We start from the raw sequence: 19729 nt of genomic DNA, 5'->3' as shown, positions 1-19729 counted from the left end.
ATGCAAAACTATTTGGGAGAGTTAAAAGGCAGATATTATGAAAATCTTGGGACTGAGTTTTAAATATGTTCCTCTTTATAAGATTCTGACATCTGATTGATTTCACAGTTCTCTACAATGGGAAAAGTGGAAAGAGATGACAGAACTTAGCCATCTTAAGCTCAAGAATATAGAAGTGTTGATTAATACACATGGAGCACTAATCACAAGTAAAACACAAGTGACTTTAAAGAAAATGTAAGTACTTCAAATGGGTCCAAAAATTACTATGCAGTGTGCAGAATGGCTTATTATACTAGATTCCCTCTATGGTAGCAGCACTAATGAAAGAAAATTCCTCCAGTCTTATCTTAACCAAATGGAAGAACCCTGTCAGGAAACCTTTTTAACAACAGTTGGCTATTGGTCTCAATAGAAAATACCTCCATTTTAATGTTTAAAATCCTCATCCTTCTTACAGAAATGTCAGTACACCATGTCCGTGTTCATTTTTCTCATATCAGGTGACAGAAAGCCTACAAAGATTCTAAAGCTTGCCCTTGTAATTCTGAGACAGTATGGAAAGTATCAAGTATGCAATCTGCCTGAAAACTCCGCTTTCCCTGGGAAGGAATTCAGCCTGAAGAGCATTTTGAAGATGATGATCAATGATGAACTAACGATGCTTCTACTTTTCTGATCACTGGCTGCCCAGGACTAAAGAAAACGTACCACAACCAAAGAACGTAAATAACATAATTAAATATGTACTGGAGCTTTTTTTTTTTTTTTTTTAGTGCTTCTTGAGAATTAAAAGAAAAGACAAACACTTGTGAAGCACAGGGAAATGCAATTTCAAAAAGTTTTTCACATGCTTAATGCACACCCTGTGTGGGCTACAGAAGGTTTTTCAAGAGACACTGTCAATCCTATCACCCAGGAGAACAGGAGAACAGGAGAACAGGATAAGGCAAAGAAAAGGTTCATAGGAAAGATTTAGAAATGGCTTGACATTACAAGCTTGCCAAAAAACCTGGCTACAAAGCCAGTAATTTACCTTCAATAGGATAAGAAATGGGAAACCAGATTCATTTATAAGGAGATTTAGCCCTGGACTGGTATGTTAACATTTCCTAGATCTCTTCCAGGAGCAGAGGAGAACATTTCAGATAGGTTGCAATTCTCTCCAATATTCAGTGATTAATACACTTATTATCAAGTGAATTTTATGTGATAAACTCTGCAGAGCAGGAATCACATCTATTTACATAGTCTGTAAGCTGTGTATGAATTAAGCACACTCTGGAAGTTATAATGGTGCTAATAAGTAGAAAGGTCATGAAAACATGGGTTTATCCAGGTCAAGTAAGGCTACCACCATTTTGATTCTGAAGACTGCATTGTCATGCTTTTCGGCATGCCTGAGTGATTACACCTTCCTCAAGCCAATCTATCCCTGGCTTGAACATGAACTTGTCAATTAGCATTTATCTTAAAATTTTAACCAAGACTTCAGTTCCAAGTACAGACAGTGATAATGTCTCATTCTGCTACCACAAATAATTAGAACTATTTTAGGAAAAGACACCTTGTCACTGCAATTCACTAATAGGTAAAATCAGTAGTTTCCATCAACAACTCTTGGGTGGGGGGACCCTTCTGAATAAATAACATGGAGGCAGGGGGGGGGTCATTAGGCTACTACTCCATAAACTACTTTTCACCTGAGGTAATGCAGCTTCAAACCCAGGCCAGGGCTACCTGCTCTTTAACAGGGCTATTTGGGACTCCCAAAAAACCCAGGCCCCTCGCAGCAGCCTGGCGCCAAGGAAGATTTCTACTTCACCTCAGCCACCCTGCTTCTAGTTTGCTTGTTTTTCAGGCCTATACTTGTAAATGTATAAGAAAATAAATCAAAAGAGGTAAAGCCTTGATTGGACTGCCTTCCTAACCCAAGCCAAGCGGAAAGATAGCTAATCAATATTTAGTACTTTAGACATATTGGCCCTACGAAGGTAAACAATAGCAATAAAACAGAAAAGAATTCTATTCATCTTCATTTTTATCATCACCATTATTATTATTATTAGGCTCTGGTTGATTATTGCTTTTCTTTAGGGCTTTCCAAATGGAGATCTCATTCTAAGAACTAAATATAATTGCTCCATACCCCACCTCCCAAGAGCCCAACTAAAATCCAGCACCTAATTCAAGAAAAGATCAACATTTTTTTGCAATGTGTTTTCAAGATTTTTATCTCACACACAAGCTAAGTTAAAATACCGATGTACATTTTTAAACTAATTGTTTTTAAAGGAAAAATAACTTGTAGAGGAGGATGTTAACTTTTTTTTTTCTTTTCGTGCCACACAGCATTTACATGCAACTCTTTGCTTAGGATTTAAAGCAGTTTATTTTCGTTACACTCATCACACATAACTTGCTACTTATATCAATGGGAGGTGAATATATGAAATAACAGTTGAAGCTAATATATACTCCTGTACATCAGTCTAATCAATAGGCTGAAGTATTGTCATAAAACTGATAGAAAAGTGTTATTTTCTGACAATCATTTGCCAACTCTATCTGTTGTTAATTTGCTGAACAAGGATTCACCATGAAATTTACAGCTTACATCTCGTCCATTCAAGTAAGCACTATCTTTACGTTTCCCAAAGTAAGCTCTGGCTTGGGCTTGGTACCTCCTTTCAGGTAACGCCAGGATCCAGGGCTTGCTCCCACCTGCGAGTGTATTATAACCCAGGCGCACACACTCGGAGTCCTCCCTCCACTCCTCCCAGGGCCGATACGGCACCCTGGAGAGAACACAACCCAAACACTTAAACTTTCTGGCAGCAAACTCTACTGTTCCTGCCCGCGATCAAAAGGGACAGGGCACTGGCTTTTGTTCCAGCGTTGCCCAGCTGGCGAGGTAACGCCACAGCAGTCCTCCATCCCGAAAGGTCAAGAGAGAGTCCGTGGGGCTGAGATTTTGAAGCCTCAAACCGAAGTCCATCCCGACGCAATCCATGCGTGTGGGGTGTACAAACACAAGAAAAGAGGGCGTGGAACAGGCAAGGATGACATTCTCAGTGCCTTTCAAATGCTACTTGAGTCTTAGGTTCACAAAGTGAGTCTCCCGATCCGTGTAAGGGAGCGAAGGGGGGGGGGGGGGGAGAAGGCGCGGACCTGGAGAGAAATAGGTACCAGCAGGGCACGCGAGATACAGTCAAGATGCAGGTCCCGCCCCGCCTCCGGGTACAATCAGGAAAGCTACACTGTGTAAGTGGTTTTCAGCTTCCTGTTTGTAAAGCGAGAACCTCCCTCCCAGACTCTGTGACCGTCGTTCTTCCTCCAAACCGAGTCCGCCTCTTCTTCGCGCCCGGAGAAGGCTCGGCGGCACGGGGAGGTCGGGCCCGCGGGGCGGGGGCGGCATCGGGGGTGGGGGCAGGGCCGTGGGGCGTAGTGCCCCTCCCAGCCCCGCGGTCTCCCGGGCCAAGCCCGGCCGCAAGGCGGACAAAGCGCCTCCCGCTCCCTCCCCCCACGGCCGCGTTCCAGAAGGGAGGGGGAAGGCGGGCTCGAGGTAGCGAGGAGGAGGAAGGGTGGGGGGAGAAGGTGCTGCCGGCGGGACTGGGCTGGATCGCGCCGTGGAGGGAGGGGAGAGGGGAGGGACTGGGCAGCCTCGGAGAACCGGGAGGAGGGAAGGATTCTTGAAGCCCAAGATAAACAAATTGTTCCTCTTCACGTGCGGGGTGGGGGAAAATGGAGAGGGTGGGGAAGGAGCGCAGCGGCCTGTCCTCTTCCCCTCCCCCAAGCAGGCTCTTTGTCACGGAGCGCCCGGCGAAAGCCCGCGCCGGCACCCGCACCACCCCCGGCGCCGACGACCCCCAGACCGGGGACGCGCGCGACTTATAAACAGCACACCGAGAGGGCCTCCTGCGACGTGGATCGAGGTGCGGTCTGCGGAGGAAACGGGAGAAGCCCCGCGGCCCCTCCGCGCTCCCGGATTTCCACCGCCCGCCCCACCCCGCACACGCGCACAGCCCTAACCCGGGCAGCCCGGCGGGGATGGGGGCCGCAGACACCTTCCCAAGCTTCCGGCTCCCTCTTCCCCCCGCCCCCCAACCCAGAAAGGAAAGCAAAAGAACCGGAGAGAGGAGATAAGAGAAAGGATTCTACCCTCAGGGTTAGGGGGTGGGAACTGCCCCTTCCTCCCGGAGAAGTTAAGCCATTGGCTGCTCCTCCTACTTCGAACCCACCCACCCAGACATTTAAGCCTCTTTCACCTCCCCGCTACCTTCCACTCCTCCAGGCTTATCAGACGGGCCCGGAAAGTTGGCGGGGAGCAGGGCGGGAGAGAAGCGGAGAAAGCTCTGTGCAAGCAAGTTTAAGAGGAGGAGAGAAAACAATCCCCACCGAAGTTGCTTGCGGGGACTCTCCGCGTAAGCCTAGGGCTTAGGTCTCCTCACCCGCCCCCAAGAGCAGCTCCCCCCTCGGCCCTCTGGGCCGTTCCACCTGCCAGGCCAGCCCGGTGTCTCAAGAGGCGAGGGAGCGCACCCGCATCCCGCATCGGCGCGCGCGCACGCGTGCGCGCGCGCAACCACCCTCGCTTGCTTCTCACCCACTTCAAAGTTCATTCACAAAACTCTCTCAAGACTTTCTCAGCCCGAATGGGGTGAGTTGGGGAGAGGAGGCGAGAGCATCTCCCTTCCTCCTCCTCTCCCCCAGGTTTCGAAGGCCTGGTGCCCGCCCAGAATCTGCGACAGCATCAATATCTCCCTGCACCCGGCAGATGTGCTGAGAGGGGTGGGCGAAGGGGGGACGGTTCTGGGGGGTGGGGTGAGAGCGCTGAAGAGGAGGAGCGAGGTTTCAACTCTGGGTTCACTCTTTCAAATCGGTATCTAAGAAAGGGGGGGGGGGGACTTTTCCAGTGCCTCACTCCGACGCTCCTCCAGGCTCCCTCCGCCCCTCGCAGTCGTGACTGGCTTCTCCCCCTCTCGCCCCCTCTTCCCCAAATCTGACAACCCTGACAGATTAACAGGTAGCGGCGACGGCAGCTTTTACCTCAGAAAAGTTGATGTTAACCCTTCGGCTTCAGCCCACCTCCCCCGCCGTGCAAATCAGATCCTCGTGCCCCCTTGTAAGAAGCTCCACGCCTCCCCCCGCCACGCGCGCGCCCCATGCCGCTGCCAGCGCGCCCTCACCATGATCAGCGTGTGGTTCCTCTGCTCCGCCGAGGCAGCCTCCGCATCTTGCTGGGGTTTGCTCTGGTGCTGTTGCTTCCCGGTGCCGGCACCCGATTTCTTGGCTCTCTGCTCCAAGGTCCGCTGATAGAGGCTCACGGTGTCCCGGCGCTCCAGCTCCAGCTGCTCCACCTGAGCCTGCTGGTACCTGTTCTCGCAGTTGACGTGGTGTCGCCGGCAGCCCTCGATGCGCTGGCGGAGCCGCTCCACCACCGTGCTGTGCTTGGGGACGGCCGCCGATCCGCCGCCGGGGCCCCCGGAGCCGCCGCCGCCGCCGCCGCAGCCGGCAGCGGGGTGATTGCTACTTGGAGCAGCGGGAGTACTATTGGGAGTATTATTCACACCGATCCCGGCCCCGCCGAGGCTGCTGTTCAGGCTACTGTTGATGCAAATACTACTGCCATTCGCGGCAGCAGCGGGGGCTGCGAAATCCCCCATCCTGCTCCCCGGGCACACTATTTTGGAAGAACTTTTTTTATCCACCCCCTATCAGCCTCCTCCTTGGGTCCAAGGATTAAAATAGTTTAAGTGGAACGCGGGGGAGACGCAAGCACATGGATGGAAACAGCGATCCCGACCGGGCGAAAAAAAAAGGGGGAGAGATTTTGGGGTGGTTTTTTTTGTTTGTTTCCTTTTTTTTAACTGTAAAGCTCGAGGGGGAAAAAAGAGGGGGGTGTTATCAGAATACCATCAGACACCTATCAACAAAAAGAATCACAACAAACTGAGCCAGCAGCAAATCGGGTTGCAACTCAAGGGGAGATCCGCTCTTCGCCTGCCTTCTTTTTATAATCCATTATTTTCTAATAAATTCCAGGAGATTTCCGGTGGTTGGCAAGCATTTTCTCCCTACGTACCGAAAAACACACCCCATGTACACACACAAGCATATGCCTCCAGTGAGGACACGCGCGACACACACTCACTCCACACCGTATCGGAAAACAGCAAGCTTGCTTATTGCATTTTCGTTCCACAAAAAAGTTTTGGTGTTTATGCCGCCCCGTGTTCTCAAAGTACTTTGGCTGCTCAGTTGCATTTCACAGGAACCTAGATATCGAATCCTTGGGCTGGGGGAAGTAAACACATGGACAGTCCGAGGCGACTGCAAAAGTAGATCGGTGAAGTCCTTTGCAAAACGCCGCGCAGAGAGCAGCCCCTAACGCTCGGCTGGGCTGCCGCTGCCGCCGCTGCTCCTGCCACCATCACAATGATCAACTGCTCGCCGCCGCCGCCGCCTCCTCCTCCTCCTCTCGCTCCTCCACCTCCTCCTCCTCCTCCATGCCAGCGGAGTGATATCAGGACGCGCGAGCTCAGTAAACACGGCAGCGGCGGCGGCTGGAGGCCGTGAGACAAGCCCGGGGACACGGCACAAAACCCGGCCCGGACTCTCAGCCGGCAGGAGCGGGCGCGGCGCGCACGGGCATCCGACACCGGGCTCCCGCCTCCCTCCGCTCGCCTTCCCTGCCCCTCCCACGCCCCCAACCTCACTGCCAGACTGGGAAGCCGGCGCTGCCAGAAAAGAGAAAAAGAAAGATTCTGGAGGATTTCGGGAATGAATCAACTTTTGGCGTGTGTGTGTGTGCGCGTGCGTGTGTGTGCGCGCGCGAACGGCCGCGTGGACGCGCCTGGCTGGATTTCCTTATTCCAAGCAAGGTATCAGGCGAGCCCAAGTTGTTGTTATACATTTATGCATTATATTGCAGAACTGTGCATGACCAGGCAGAAACATTGAAGCTTCACAGCAGTTGTCTATCATCCCTATCCATGTGGAAGGAAAAAGGCAAATGAGTGGCTTGTTTTAAAAACCCAGGTAATAAGTCCTAGCTAGTGATAACCCTGTTTATGGACACTTGTTCCAACTATAGGCCAGTCTTAAAACATAAATACCAAATCCTGAACAAAAATAGGCAACAAAAAACTTGGAATATTAATTCACTGTACATAATGATTGTTGTTATTAGGGCAATTATTGTTTTACTTACCCTTGGAAAAAATTAAAATAAAGCAAGCAGGGACTTGGAGGTGAGACTCACAGTACATTTTAACAGACTGTTTCGAACACTAGGTGCTAATGACAGCAGTAATTAAGGGTCCTTCGTAAATCAAGTGGAAAGATTGCAGATTTCATGGACTAGAACTATAGGAAAAACACAGCATTTCACAGTTTGTCATAACCAAAACAAAAACAAGCAAAACTAAAAAGCTTACTTTCTTGCTAGATAATTTCTTTCTGCTTAAATGAATTCACAGTAAGTACAATTAAAACCGAGAAGCAATCCCAGAAAGCAATCTAAACTTTCTGTCAATTTCCCAGATATTGAGTATCAAAAAAAAAAAAAAAAAACCCCACACTAACAAGAACTAAGGATCAAATATAACATCCTTGAATCTGGACTTAACCTATTGCATATACATAATTTTGAAAAAATTTATAATATAGAGTAAGAGCATTGCTGTGATCATCAGTAGGACAAAGTCTTAATTGTGAGCTGTTAATAATAAGGCATTTTGTATTATCTCAATAAATTTTATAGAATTAGTTTTTAGGGTAAAAATACACCCCAGTTTTCTAAAATAGCCAGAAATAAAAGAACTTTGGATCTCATGCATTAGTCATGAGATCTGATTTAAACCATCTTCATTTCTTGGCATTGCAGATTAGCATAGGATGCTATTTCTAACCTCATAATGTGAGCAATAAGAAGCTATATTTTTCTCCAATTAATCAGGTCTATATGGTGAACTGTATCTTTAACATTCATTGGATTATATGGTAAAATGGGCAGAAAATATTGATTAACGTGGTGTGAGGTTAACTCTAAGTTGTGAAATCAATGTGAGAGAGTATCTTTCACTGAAGTTGCCATACTTTTTCAGAGGGCTAGTTAGTTAACATACAACTTTGTATCATAACTGTCCCTCCTTCACATCTGTTAGGAAATTAAACTGAGTTCTATAGCAAAAAGGCAGTTCAGATTCTGAAAACAGAAAATTATAAGAAATTATAAGAAAAGACATCACAAAGTGGCCTTTGTCTGTTTCACATGTTCACTAAATAATATCTCTATTAATTCAGGAAACACATGGCTTCACTGCAGAGAGGAAGCTATGACTCTGCATTCACACTGCTCTTTCTTCACTAGAATTTTTCTTATTCCTACCTACATCACCCATACAAGCCTGCAATTTGATTTACAGAGGCAGCAAGTTTGAGGGTCTTGAGCATTGGGTCTTCAGTTTAGAGACTTGGGTTCCAATTCTAACTTTTTCCTATGCCTCAGAATTTAACTTTTCATTGAGAGTTTGTCATTCTGAAAAAAAATTTCAACAGTAGCAGCAACACACATTCCCATCAAGCTGTTTACCTCTCTTATCATGAAGGGAAGCCAAGAATACACGAAAATTTGCATCCTTCCCTTTGGGGGACCAGCAGATGGAGGAGCATACTTGTGGCTTTACCCCAGAGCTCCCCAAAGACAAGTGGAGCTATTCTTGCACAACCACAGTATAGTTTACCGCCCGAGTTTAGTGCATGAGTGGACTGACTAAACACAAAAGAATGGCTGACCGTTTATGGGTATAGGTACACACACACACACACACACACACACACACACACACACACACACACCACCCATCTTTTATCTTGTCAAGATGGTAGGAGTGGCAGCCACAAGCTCCAAGACCAAAATGTGGGAAAGGAAGGGCTGCGAAGCTGTGTAATGGCCCTCTGGAGGGTGAGGGGTGAGTCTTTGAGGAAATTAACCTGTGCGGTAAGTACTCCTCTGTGACATACTTGAGATCAGAAACCCCATCCTAATTGTGCAGGACGATTAGAAGAAAGAAGCAGGAAGTGAACAAGACTTGGGTCTTCAGCAATACAGGCAAGTTACCCTGAACTACAGATGTTTATCTACTCTGGTCACCTTAGAAATAGCAGAGGCTTTTATACTGGCTACTTCTAGACTCTCCTATAAGGATATATATTCCTACAAGGTTGCCAGCTTTCTTCGTCACCATACTAAAGAATTCTTTGAAAGTCATAGGGAAGTCCAAGATGTGGGGAAGCAATTTTGGTTCCTTCTCCCTACCGAGCACCCTGGTAGCATGACCATCTTGATCTTTTATATGCACCTGCTACAAAGCAAAACTCTGGATAGGAGCTATAGACATATCCTCAGTACTGCTGCTCTAGAAAGGCAAAGAAATCTTAGATGCCATAGCAGTGACAAGAAAGAAATTACGTGGTTGCATCTCAAGACACTGATGATCTCTCCCTGGATGCCAAAGAGAAGAAGGGCTTGAGGAAGTCCCTGTGCCAGGTTGTCCTAAGGCTCTGGCTCTGAGCCAAAGTTGACAGTTCTAAGGAGCTGAACCAGATTCCCTTTTCTTTAGGCCAACTCTGCATCATCCTCGCATGTCCTTCTGATAGGGCCCAGTGTCCCAGAGCTAAGAAAGAGGGCTTTGTGTAAAACTACCGTGTAAGTGCCGCTTCTGCATCATTATTAATGTGGATCAATAGAGCTGGCTTCATAACTGTCCCCTAAAAGAATACTTGGTGACCAAGGTAGAGTAGGAACCCTCTGCTGCCCATCTACAGGTAAGCAGACCTTTTTATATTTGCCCAGAGTGGGCCCAGGAAGCTGTGAATTACTGGCAGCAGTGGGGAGTTTGCCCTCCACTACCTAGTAAGAGCTATCACTTCAGGAATTCCATGAAGAGAGTGATGGCCTTCTGTGGGCCAGGCACTGTGGTAGGCACTGGGAATTCAACACAACAGTGTATGGAACACCATCCCAACCTCAGGGATAGCCAACTCGATTCAGGGCGGTAGATACAGTGATGGGACTAAAGAAGTGGGCCTGGGAACATGTAAATGAGGCCTTCAGGACATGCCTGGGGGGGTCTCCATGGGCACTCTAAAAACTGGGCAGAAGTGAGCCAAGCAAAGTTGGGGGGCAGGTCCAAAGTGGGGAGCTAGGAGACAGTGAAGTAAAGCCCTGAGGCAAACCCACCAGGAGTTCCCTCTCACAGGGTCTCACGTGAGTGTGAGCGGGTGTGATGAGAAATGAGGCTGGGGGAAAAGCAAGAGGCAGATCTTCCAGAAGCCTAGACTCTATCTTTGGGACAATGCTGCCATTGAAAGGATTCTAGCTGATGTCTACTTTTTACTTTGGCGATGCAGTGGTTATGTTATTTATACTGTTTTCTAGGGAGTGTTCTGAAGAACCTGGTCCTGTAAGAGGTTTCACCAGAAAGGCTTCTGAGCCAAGTACGTTTAGGAGATGATCTGTACTGCATCTCTCTCTCGAAGATTCATTACCACGGTGAGGGCCACAAGAAATCTTGCAACCAAGCATGTTTAACTTTGTTTAACCTAGCGTTGCCAAAATCCTGTTCTGTCCCACAGAATGAAACACACTCTAGAAAGCTCTGTGTAGGAGAGAGTAAAAATTGAAGGCAGTTGTAAATCTATGTAAGTTCAAGACAATTGCCTGGACAGGCAGTCTGTGACAAAGACCACACTCCCCTTACCATCAGCTCTGCCAGAATCACTAGCACCTGGGGTTCAAGATCCTTCCCCAACCTTAACTGAATGTGTTGAATTCTGACCTTTAAGCAGGAGAGATGCAGCAACCCAGAGGCAAAAATCCCAGAAGGGTGAATGTGACCAGCATTTTTCAGTATTAATACTCTGAGTTTGTCATCTTAATATCCATCTCTGCACAATAAAACCTCCTTATTAGGGGGAAAGGTCAGTCTTATTTAACTGAAAATCTTACTTATGTAATATCTTTAAAGATAGTTTCATAACTTTTGAAGCATGCATTCTTCCAGTCTAACCATTACTGGCCTCTTGGAGCTATTTTAATGTGCTCCTTCTACTTATAAAAAAAACCAATTGTATGCAGATGACAGCCCCATAGGCAAGGGGTGTTTCGAAGGTTGGTTTCCTTAAGTATTTAAATATCCCTATCAAGACCCTGTTTACATGATTAATTTTCACTTTTTATTAAAAAGAGGTTTACTAAGCTGTAGATCATGTCATAAATTTTGAGAGGAATATGAATTAATGGGTTTATTTTCTTATTTATGTATTTTAAATATGTGTATAATCATTTTATGGTTATCGGGAGAAAGGTTATCTATCTAAAGTCCATGGCAGACAAATTCTTTAAAAGCTTTTTGTTCTGCTTCACGTATATGTACCTTTAGTCTCAGGCTAAGTAATTTGATATAATAAAGCATCTGCCTTGAACAAGGTCTAGCTTCCATGTAAGATGTTGAAAACCTCTGAAATTTGGGGACAATATTTATAAAATCTCTTATTTATTGAGGCCTACCAGCAGCCAAACCATTGACTTCAAAGACAATTATTTAACACATAATTGAAGAACTGAAAAACTGTACTTTTTTTGTTATAAACATTTACGGGTGATCAGCAATAGCCTCAGATATCATTTTAATGGTCAACGCTCAGTGAAAACTTGCTCTAGTCCAGGTTCTATTATTGGCCCCTACTTCACTGGTAAAGAACCTGAGGCACAGAAAGCTTACAGAACTTCCCCCAAGCCACAGATGCAAAGTGGCAGAGTCTGACCTTGAACCCAGGAGATCTGACCCCGGAGCACACGCTATTGAAGGAACATGACATGGAAGTAGGTTCCTAAGGTGCCTTCTTATTTTAAGGGTCTACATTTCTATGAAACTAAGATCACTGCCTTTTATCCAGATCTCACTTCAGCTGAAGTCTGAGGCTGCTGCTGCAGTGTTTAGGAGGGCTTCAGCTCAGGAGTCATTCTTCCAGAAGCCAGGCCTCCCTCAGCCCCTATTCTGGGCTAGTCACCTTATCAGAGCTCTGAACCATGTGCTTTTCTCCGTCTTGGCACTTACATAATCACATTATGTTCTGTCTATTTACCTAGCTCTCACTTAGGTTTTATTGGTCTTTGGACCTAACCATGAGAGAGCTCCAGAACTGTGTCTGGGGAATGACTAAATGAAAGAGTGAATGATTCTCAATTTCCCAAAGTTACAAAATGGGAAGGGAGTTGTGACCAGTCCTGAACAGGAGACCTGAGGAGACGACTACTGCACTGCCATTCTGTAGAAACTATGTGAATGCAGTACGAGAAAATCACAGTAACATGTGATTTATCTGTTCGAAATGTAGCTTCTCAGGGATTTGAGGTAGTGTGTAAATTGGCTTGGAGAGTTGCGGAGTGGAAGAGAGGTAGATGGAGCAGGGCCAGCCTCTTACAGATTCTATTGGAGCATCTGCATCTGTCACATCTACTGGACACCCAGGACCGTGTGTCAGATACTAGGCAAGGCTTTTCCCATGTTAACCAACTTCATAATCCCAACAACCCTAGGAGGTATGTAAACCAGAGTCGGCCTAAAGGTGCCTTTAACATGAATTCAACTTTAATATGAATTCAACTACATGCTCTGTCTTGTGTATTTTATATATATAGTCCATCTATCTAATCCATGCTCAAAAGTAAACAAGAGAGGGGAGAACTATTTTGGAGCTGCTCAGTCGGAATGTACCAAACTATGTATACTTATTTCACTTCATGGATGATGATGTGAGGGTTTTAAGGTGATTACAATTACATGCTGAGAAAGATATAACTCCACCACATTATTATTCCTATTTTGCAGATAAGAAAATGAAGGCTTAAAGAGTTTACATAACTTGCATCCAAATCAGCTCCAAAGCCTCCGTCTTATGTACCTGTCTGGATCCCCTTTGTGTGCTTTTGTTGTTGTGGTGGTGGTGGTGGTGGTGGTAGGGGCCTTGTAGCTATTCCCTTGCTGCTATTGTCATCCATTCAGCAAATATTTATTGACTACTGACAAGTCCTATGTTAGGTGCAAGGGATGAAGACTTGAACAGAAATATTCTCCTCCCCAAGGGAGTTTAATAATCTAGTGGGGAGAAGGAAATATAAATAATACAACAGGCCAACATGAGAGTGTTGCAGTTAGCTCTTGATTGAGCAGAGTTTAAGAGAGGGTTAAGTACGGGTTTGTCTCGGTTAAAAAAAAAAAAAAAACTAATGAGAAGGGGATTGGAAAAAACAATTAACCTAAGCTTAGTTAGAATGATTAAGGAAAGGTTTACCATTCTATATCTAACATTCAAAAGGTAAAAAATAGTAAGATTCGACAGTTTAAGAATACAAACATCACTTTCATCATCCAACGAAAAATCCCCCAAAGGTATCTGTTTAATGGTTTGATATTGCCTGTTCCCCAGCCTAGTGCTCCCTTTTAAACTTTGGAACAAAGCCTGAGCAACATCAGTTTGACTCTGAGCAAACTGCATTCTTCACTGTTACTCTAGTAGACAGTCAAGGTCAGCGCTTTTTAAGCCACGTTGAGCCCTAAGAATTCCCTGGGAGGGGCCTCAGGGGCTGTGCGTGGTGGGGAGCGGAGTTGTTTGGGTCTTGGCTGTTCTTCAACTCAACTCAAATTGGAGTAAGATTTCCTTTGAAATAAGGGTTCCATGGCTAAAAAGTGTTTGAAAACAGTTCTATGTTTCATCTTGTTTTTGCTGGCCAACTCTCCCTCTCTCCCCCACCCAGTCTCCACCCTCCATCAACACAGATTATCATTTCACTCTTCTTGATGTCATCACCCTTACTTCACGGTGGCTCAGGACTGGTTAACTTTGGCTCCAGAGTTTAGTGATCTGCTTGTTAATGTTAGCTTCCTCAAATTTCTTTTCATTCCTCTGAGCTGGGCAGATATAAGGATGATCCAACTAAGTGTGATGAGATGGAGAAAACTGTATTGTCTAGAGTTCCACTGGGGAGCACTGTGCATGTTCAGAAAGCATGCTAGCGTGGTCTCCCTGTTGCAGTGGTACGGCAGGGTTTGCAAGACCCTAGAGTCATGCAAAGGTAGATAGATCATGTATAGTCTGCCTACTAAGAAGGGTGTGTCCTGGTACCACTGGGGTTTTGCCTTACTGAGTGGGGTATGCAAGGCTGGGACTATGGAGGAAAGACAGCTACTAGTGATCTAGGCTCTTCCCCTACCCTCAGTTTCTCCTTTGAGTAAATGCCAAACAAAGTGATTTCAAGGTCCAACTAAATGATTAACCTATCCAGGCATCCATATACCTTGGTCTAGTCATGTGTCTGGTTATATGCTGGCTAGTGGGGAGACCAGAAAATCATTGAATGTGAAATGTGACAACGTTAGGATCAGAGTATTAGTTAGTGCCCATGAGATTTAAAACAAAGGCCTCAGCTTTGGCTGCAACACTTTTCATTTTTCTGCATCCCCTCCTGCCAGTTCTCTGTTAAAGAAAATCTTCAGCATGGGAGAAGGAAAAGGTGTGTAATGCCTCAGGTGCCATAAGGAACAGACCAGGCATAGGGATGAAGTGAGGGCTGCACAGGACAGAGGAAGCTTATTGATCCACTTCTGCTTACCATCCGTGCATTAGTAACTGACAGATGTTGCAAAAAGGCGAGAAGACAAGGCTGATTGGCAAGGGGCAGGAGTCACTCAACCTTAAAGCAGAAGCAGTGTGGCATCTGTTGGTTAAAATGATGTTCCAACCACGGACGTTTTACAGTTTGATGTTATACAGATTTGTAGTCATAAAAACACTTTTTGTTGTTGTTTTTACAAAAGCACTGGTGGGTTTTTTTTTTTTAACTATGTTAATCCATCTTAAGTATTGTTGTTTTGGGCTTCTCAATTACCACGCTCATGTCATCTAGTAACAGAACACCTTCATAGCTTTTCAAAACCCTCCTACCCACGTTCACAGCCCATGAATTGTACGGCGGGGAGGGGAGACTTCCTGGTTATAGGGGCAGGTTAGTCACTCAAGTCACCTTCCTCTTGACCATAGTGATTGATTCAAAGATGGGTGTGCAGCTAGACTGGTTCAATTAAAGCTCTCTCTGGGAATTTTGCTGGAAATACAGAAAAGGAATATTTTCTCCTCCAGAAATCCTGGAAGTTAAGGACCATAAAAGCTTGGAGCTGCCTGGGGCCAGCTTTGATATAACAATGACAAAGCCTGTTTGAAAATAAAGCCAACCCAGAGGAAAATAGAGCCAAGAAATGGAGATAGTCCTCGTGACACCATTTCTGTCCTGGATCCAGCTGGGCTTAAAGCCAAGATGCCCTAGAAGTTTCAATTATGTAAGCCAATAATTCTCCCTTTTCTTTCATTTTCCTTCCTTCCTCCCTTCCTTATTTCCTTCCCTCCTTGTTTCCTTCCTTCCTTCCCTCCCTCCATTCTTTCAGCTGTGTGTATGTGTGTGTGTGTGTGTGTGTGTGTGTGCGCGTGCGTGTATGTGTGTGTATTTTATACTTGAAATATACATCAGTTAGGGACTGGTTAAATAAATTACATTATATCCAAATAATGAATTATATGCAATAATTTAAAGGATTCATGTAAGCTATGCATGAATTATTGCATTGCTTATCATAGCACAAAAAGAAAAAAGAAAACAAACAGAAAACCACTATTAGGGGACAGGATAAATAAAGTATATTATATTCATACACTAAAATAAGCAAGTGTTAAAAATGAGTCATATTCAGGTATAGGGATTGTCATTAAAAAATATTTATGACATATTATTGATTTTAAAAAGCAGTTTATAAAAATAAGTTACAAAAATGCCCTTATGTTATAAAATTACAAAATTTTGTGTATATAAATCTAGCAAACTCTAGAAAACTGGTTATTCATCATTACTCTGGGATTTTAGGTGCTTTCTACTATCATGTATTCTTTTCTTTATTGCTTTAATTGTGTGTGTGTGTGTGTATACATATATATATAGAAAGAAAAGGAAAACTGTATTTTCTAGAAAGAAAGAAAAATAAAGAAAGGAAAGGAGGGAGAATCTGAAGAGAACGAAAAATGGGAATGTCTCTAGTCTGAAGTTTGCTGAAATGATTCAGGAAAAGATTCAAGGAGGAGGTGAAACCATCTCATGAATCTTTAAAAGGTATTTTCTAGATGGACAGATGAAGAGGGGGCATCCAGAAAAATGAAACAAAAAAGGTGAAGGGGTTCAGGAAAGTGAGAAGCCATGATGTCTTAAGAAATAAGTTTTCTGATGTAGCAAATCAGTGTTAGTGAACTGGTATTTAATCTAAATAACTAGGGCAGGACCAATTAAAGTCACTGTTAATACAAGGAATTTCATATCAGGATTGCATATGGGATATACAAGAGAACAGAAAAATAATGTATTTCAAGGACAGTGGTCTCTACACCCAGCTGCTTAACAACATCTCTCCTTTGAGGTCTAATAAATATCTCCAGCTTAATATGTCCAAAGCAGAACTCTGGATTTCCTCTCCACATCTGCTCTTCCTCCATGGTGGTTCATTTTCTGCATCAACCTGACAGGACCATAGGGTGCCCAGATATTTGGTCACATATTATTCAGGGTGTTTCTTGACAGTGTGTTTGGATGAGATTAACATTTAAATCAATAGGCAGTGAAGCAGACTTCCCTCCCTTATGCGAGTGGACCTCAGTCGATCAGTTGAAGGCCTGAGTAGAACAAAAAGGCTGGCCCTCCTGCAAGTAAGAGAGAATACCTCCTGCCTGGCCACCTTTAAACAGGGACACTGGATGTCTCCTGTCTTCACACAAGAACTGAAACACCCTGGCATGTCCTTGGACTAGGACTGGAACGGCAGCATCAGCTCTCCTGGGTCTGTAGCTTGCGGACCCACCTTGCAGATCTTGGGACTTGTCAGCCTCCACAATCACATGGGCCAACTCCCAATAGTAAATTTCTGTATGTATATGTATGTTTATGTGTATATATACATGTATATAAGTTTATATATGTGTGTGTATATATACACACATCCTATTGGTTCTGTTTCTCTAGAAAATCCCGACTAATATATGCTTCCTCTTCAGTGTCCCCATAACAACAACAACAACAAAAAAATGGCAAAATGAGTCCACCAATGCCTTGGTATAAAAACTTTGGGGTCATCCTTGACTGTGCTCTTTCTCTCACACCTAAGATCCAACTCACAGCAAACCACGTCAGCTCTATGTTTACACTACCTAGAATCTGGCCTCAACTTATTTTGCCCCCTGCTATTATCATGCTCTAAACCTCCACCATCCTCACCTGGACCAAGGTGATAACGACCTAACTTCCACTCCTGCCCCTTTCCAGTCAACTATCCATACAGCAGCCAGACTGTCCCTTCTCAAACATGTTAGATCATGTCCATCCTCTGCTCAAAACTCACGAACGGTTCCCATCTCATTTGAGGTGAAATCCAAAATCCTCACCATGGCCTGCCAGCCCCTGCAGGGTCTGGTTGCTCCTACCTCATTGGCTCTGTCTCCTACTACTCCTCGTTCACTCTGCTTTCTGGCCTCCTTGCCTTTTCTCCTTCTTCTTCTAAGAGGCCAGAAATTCCCTCTGTTGAAATGCTCTTTTCCCAGATCTCCGTCACTCCCATCAGATGTGTCCCTCAGAGACCTCCCCTCCACCCTGTGTGAAATAATCCTCCTCCACTATCTTACCTCTCTTTTTGAGCCATGTTTCACCACCAGGCATATAGTGCATCTTATTTTATTTTCCAAGTCCTCTTCTGTTCTGGGAAGTGAGGCCCATAAAAGCAGACAATTACGTTGTTCTCTGTCTTCTGCACGTGGAGCAGAGGCGGGCACATGGTGGGCATTCAATACCTGTTTGCTGTTGAATGAATAAATGAGCTTTCCACGCATTGAAGAAAACAGGATATTTTTGATGTAATAATACTTAACATTTATTGATCAGGTATTGGGTACGATGCTATGCTTCTGATCTAAATTAACTCATTTTGTTAGCAACAAACCAGCAATTTCTGAATAAGGAAACAGGCAGAGGTAACCTTACTAATGTCACACAGCTGATAAGGGATGGAGCCTAGCTTACAGCCCAGGCCAACTCCAGAGGCCATGCTTAGCTATTCAGAATGCACTTCTTGAAAATTCATTAAAAGACACTGAAGAACAGTAGGGATTAAAAAAGACTTATTCTCTGAATTTATTTTCCAGGGATAAAAATATTTCCTACTCTGTAGTGTCTTCACCAGTTTACAACTAAACAGCATAACAGAGAAGTTAGTGGAAAGTTCAGGGGACTCCCTTGCAGGTGACACCTTTGAAGCAGTTTGGTAGAGACTAACAAAGTAACAGCAAAGACTTGATTGAAAACCTTTCTTGGGTCATACATACCTCCTAAATTTGGTAGGAACTTTGCAAACCGATTTGGAGATGCTGGCCGTCCTTTTCACCCTGCTGAATGCATTCACTTATGGATCCAACAGTTATTTACTAAGTATCATTAGGTGTCAGGCACAGTTCTAGGCCCTGGGGCTATAGCAGTATCTTCTTTCTTAAACTCACTTCCACCTGTGACAAAATGGAGTTTATAGTGATTTGGAGCTAAATTCTGCAGTTGGAGAGTCTTGGGTACAAATCCCAGCCCTGCTGTTACTGGCTACACGACCTCTGGCAAGTCAAAAACTTGTCTAAATCTGTTTCTTTGTTTATAAAATGGAGGCAATATCGAAGATAAGCTCTATCGCACTGGTTTACTAGCTGGATGACATGAGACTGCCGGATACACACTAAACATTATGGTGAGGGCGGGCTTCTAAAATCTCTGATTTTGAGTATGGTTTTGCACGTATGATGAACTTCGGAGTTTTGTAGGTGTCTCTTCATTTAAGGGAAAAGAGCTTTTTTTTTTTTTTAATTTTAGTGAATAAAAAAGCCATGTTTAGCCAAGATTTTCAACCAGCACACTGAAACCTTGTGATGAGGTCATAGGGTCTTACACTAACAACTACACATCATAATAGAACTATTAAAAGAACTCTGATTCACTAATTTGTTCATTCTTTTTTCCTTCTGGGGCTATCTGGGAAAGCTGCCCATTTGCAGAGAGCTTCTTTGGCTATATTCCTTTGCCTTTCAAAGCCCTCAAAAAAATTCTTAAGAGCCTCATAATGGGTCCAGGAGATTGTTGATTTTGTTTGTAACATGTCAGAAGTAACAATTTTCATACTACTAATAGACTCACTACAAAGCATAAGGGATATCTCAGGTGGTTCCTGAATGCACCAAATATTTGTATTTATTTATAGGCTCTTCTGCCTTCATGGGCATTAGACCAGGAGGTGGGAACCATAAATTCTAATTCTAGACCTGATACTAATTAACTATTTGATCTTGACTTTACTGGTACTTTGTTACCTGATCTATCTATACCAGAAGACTAATGTCTATAGCCTCTTTCAACTCTAAAATTCTACAATTGTACATAAAAAAAACTCATCAACAAGAAACCTATCCTACTTGGTACATGGAACTAAATGTGAGGATACAGGGATTTATTAAGGAACAGATGAGCACAGGGGCTCTTGTATTTCATGTCGTAAACACTGCTATAGCCATACAACGAGGTAATAATAAGGGTTAAAGTAAT

The 19729-nt window shown here is 44.4% G+C and overlaps 1 protein-coding gene across 2 annotated transcripts in view; it reads right to left on the bottom strand.

The window, feature by feature from the left end:
* The window catches only part of MAML3 (mastermind like transcriptional coactivator 3), a 390443-nt gene extending 383918 nt beyond the window's left edge, over positions 1-6525 (bottom strand). Inside the window, exon 1 of one of the 2 annotated variants that reach the window (XM_031465651.2) lies at positions 5187-6525. In XM_031465651.2, coding sequence (XP_031321511.1) covers positions 5187-5663 — 477 coding nt within the window. In that variant the 5' untranslated portion in view covers positions 5664-6525. Of the gene's footprint in view, positions 1-5046; positions 5099-5186 lie in introns of those variants that run through there. The other variant, XM_064494212.1, reaches the window with a different exon arrangement.
* Between the last annotated feature and the right edge of the window lie 13204 nt (positions 6526-19729).

Source organism: Camelus dromedarius, chromosome 1 (genome assembly GCF_036321535.1).
Source record: "Camelus dromedarius isolate mCamDro1 chromosome 1, mCamDro1.pat, whole genome shotgun sequence".
Classification (NCBI taxonomy): Eukaryota; Metazoa; Chordata; class Mammalia; order Artiodactyla; family Camelidae; genus Camelus; species Camelus dromedarius.
The sequence above is the reverse complement of the archived record's forward strand: the minus strand, read 5'-3'. Positions and strand labels throughout refer to the sequence as shown.